At 39.2% G+C, this 3,186-nt stretch overlaps 1 protein-coding gene across 2 annotated transcripts in view; it reads right to left on the bottom strand.

Annotated features, from left to right (window-relative positions):
- Window positions 1-2,241: 2,241 nt before the first annotated feature.
- Window positions 2,242-3,186, bottom strand: part of NOX4 (NADPH oxidase 4) — a 105,341-nt gene continuing 104,396 nt past the window's right edge. For both annotated transcript variants that reach the window (XM_010002617.1, XM_010002618.1), the window contains one exon: window positions 2,242-2,362. In XM_010002617.1, coding sequence (XP_010000919.1) covers window positions 2,242-2,362 — 121 coding nt within the window. The remainder of the gene's footprint in view (window positions 2,363-3,186) is intronic.

Genomic DNA, 3,186 nt, shown 5'->3' with positions numbered 1-3,186 from the left:
AGCCTAGAGGATCAGCAATATCACTCTCTACACATATTGCCATCACCATCAGTGTTATGTTTATTATCAAACTCATGTGGGCATTATTAGAAAGAAATATTAATGATTAAAAAGAATCTAATCCTTTTCTGCATACCTCCAGTTTTACAGTGATGGAAGAATAACATCCAATGGGAAAATTATTATCCTTCCAGATTAAAAAAAAAAATTAAAATCAGCAGCTGCAATGTAGGATCCCATCTCACACTGCATTTCTATTTTGGCTTCTCTCTCCACCAGGCTAGTTTGACAATTTTCATCAGTAGGAACACACCCATCTCTGGCTCTTTCCTTATCCCCTGAATTTCAAATCAGGCAGAGCTAGAGGTAAGAACTTCAGTGCAAAGTCCAGACACTGAGGAACATGTCCCCATATGGCTTCACTCCTACCCCTTCACCCTGCTGCTCCACTGAAGGCAACTCGTGAGCAGAAGCTGCCAAGGCTAAGACCAAACACATTTTCACTGGTTACACATACAACATGCCTACACATCACCTCCTGGAAAAATGTTTCCCTCTGAACACTGATACTGACATTTGTAGACCCCTGCAGAGAGTTTTTGCAATGTAAGCTGGAAATTAGTGTCATTCCTCCAAAAATTAAAAAGGGAATAATTGGAAAGCTGTAAAGTGAATCAAATGCACTGTGCTAAATACAGGTGAACCACTGGCATCAGAGATGCTGAGCCACCTTATGTCTTTGTGTGCTGCAAACACTACAGGGTATTGCTCCCAAGCTTCTGCTGGAGATTAAGGGGCAGGTTTTCAGCAAGTGTATAAGTGATGCTGCTCTATTAAGATGCACTAGAATGATACCTATTTATGCCAGCTAGGTGCTTGACTCCTGCTTCTTCCTGTCTTCTCAGCAAAATAAGGTAAAGGGGGTAAAGAAGAAATAAAGGAAATCGGATTGACTATGGGATGGAGGGGAAAAAAAAGTTGCTCCTCAGAACCAAAAAGTTTTAAAATGTCTGTTTCACCCTCTAGTCCTTCCATGGCAACTATAAGCAGAGTAGAAAATAACTGTGGGAAGGAGAAGGAAAGGGGAGATTGAATTTGGATGTTTCAGATCCTCCCTTTTGGAATATACTGAAACTATACAGCAGCTCCTGCAAATATCTGCATACATGATGCAAAAAGCCACAGTCATGAAGACTTCATTCCTACTCTGCTGTAGATCTGGCTGGATCCTGTGTTCAGTGACATCAGTCCAAACAAGTGTGACTCCAGGGGAAGTTATCAAAGGATCCCAGTCAACCAAGCATACTCTGGGAATTCTAAAACTGGATTTCAACCTGCTGTGTTTTAAAATAATCAGTAAGAACATCTGAATGGTTGAAATATTTGACAGTCATGACGTGAGAACAGAATGAGTGCAACTTGCACGTTGAGTGTGTGGTATAATAAAACATCATATAGCATCTGCTCCCATTAATTGCTTTTCTTGCTCCATCTTTCTAGCTGCATCAATCACAATTCTTTTGTGAAGTCACTGAATGTTGAATCAATGCAAGGCAGAGCTCTCTATGTGCAGCTGGTTATGTGTCAAAAGGCATGATTTGTGGGGTTTGCTCACAGGTGCTACACAGTTGTGCTCACTTTTCCATAGGTTAACTTACATCTTCCTCCATATTCCATCCCCTCTCCCATTCACGGTGGGAATAGGATAGAGAGAGTAGCACTCTATATTTTAAATACAGAATTCCAACACTGCAATGCATAAAGTCTTTACTGTCTCCACCCCAAAGCCATGAGATTTGTATACCAACAAAAGCAATAGCTCTTTGTAATATACTGTGTTTTGTAATTTGGGTTAACCTGGTTTGGTCTACTGATCCAGCTTCAGAGGACTGAAATGGAAGAAGTTCAAACACTCCACAGATTCTTCCTCCTTCAGCTTTTAAAGCAACTGTCACTCTTCCCAGCTTCTGTACTTTTTAATTAACAGAAACAACAACAAAGAATCACCTCTGCCACAAATATTGTGTGAGTGCATTTGGCTTTGAGCATAAGCACTTATTATTTGTTGGTATACTGCTGAATCCACCATTTTCCAAAGTCTTAAATAATCATAAATAAGAAAATCTGTGCTATTCTTTGGTATATTTCTGTCTGTTTAAACCACAGCTGAACTTTTTAAGTTGTACAAAGAAAAAATTGCACTTTTTATCTTCTAGAGAGTCTTGCTAGTCCAACAGACTTTCAGCTGAAGGATTCTTTATTATACTCAAACCTTGTCCCATAAGAGTTGCTGCTGTTGCTCAGTTTGTGAAGTATCTTAGAGATTTTGTTTGGTCCACAACAGAAAACTCCAATGGTCTTCCTGTCAAAAAAAAAAAAAAAAAGAAAAAATAAATAAAATTATGACATTGCAAATAAACAGTAACTTCTAATGACAGATAGAATTGGATTCTGTCTTCACTGCGTTATACATAGCCAGCTATGTATAGATTTTAGGGTGAAACCAGCTCACTAGATTAAGTAGTTAGTCTTGTTGAAGCCACTAGATCTATCCAAAGTATTTCCCCAACCAGTCCTATTACTTATTTGACTAAGAACTCTGAGAAAGAAGTACCTCATGTTAGTCTCAACACACCAAATAATGAAAAATTACGACTTCCCACTCTATTTTTTCCATGATTAATCACTTTTTTTGGTTAAAAATTACTTCATTAGTATAACATGTGAACTACACCAGCAGGAGATCTAGTCACTAACAGTGATTTGTTACACCAATGAACACAGAGCACTACTAACCCATCGTTATTTCTGGCAGCAGCAGCAGAACTTCATTGCTTTAGTTTCACACTAGCATGCAATCTTCCCTTCAGCAGCTGTACCAGAAAGCCTTATGAAAAACCAAACACAGAATATGCCCCTTTTTCAACCTCCACAGCTCTCAGCCTGAGTTCATTGACTAACCTGACTTTTTTATACCACTTCATAGACAATAGCTCTTTGCTCTCTGGTCACCTTAAACACAGGCCATAAGTAAGATTCATGGTCATACAGTGTCTAAGGGCTCAGAGCAGTAGCCTGTATCAGAACAGGTCACATCCACAACAGCAGGACTGAGACATTCATTATAGTCACCACCTCCTTTGCTTTGAAAGATGAGGAGAAGGGAAAGGAAGGAGCAGGGAAAGA

The sequence above is a fragment of the Chaetura pelagica genome, unplaced genomic scaffold (genome assembly GCF_000747805.2).
Source record: "Chaetura pelagica isolate M959 unplaced genomic scaffold, ChaPel_1.0 scaffold338, whole genome shotgun sequence".
In the NCBI taxonomy this organism is placed as follows: Eukaryota; Metazoa; Chordata; class Aves; order Apodiformes; family Apodidae; genus Chaetura; species Chaetura pelagica.
Note: the sequence above shows the minus strand (reverse complement) of the source record. Positions and strands in the feature narration are given on the sequence as shown.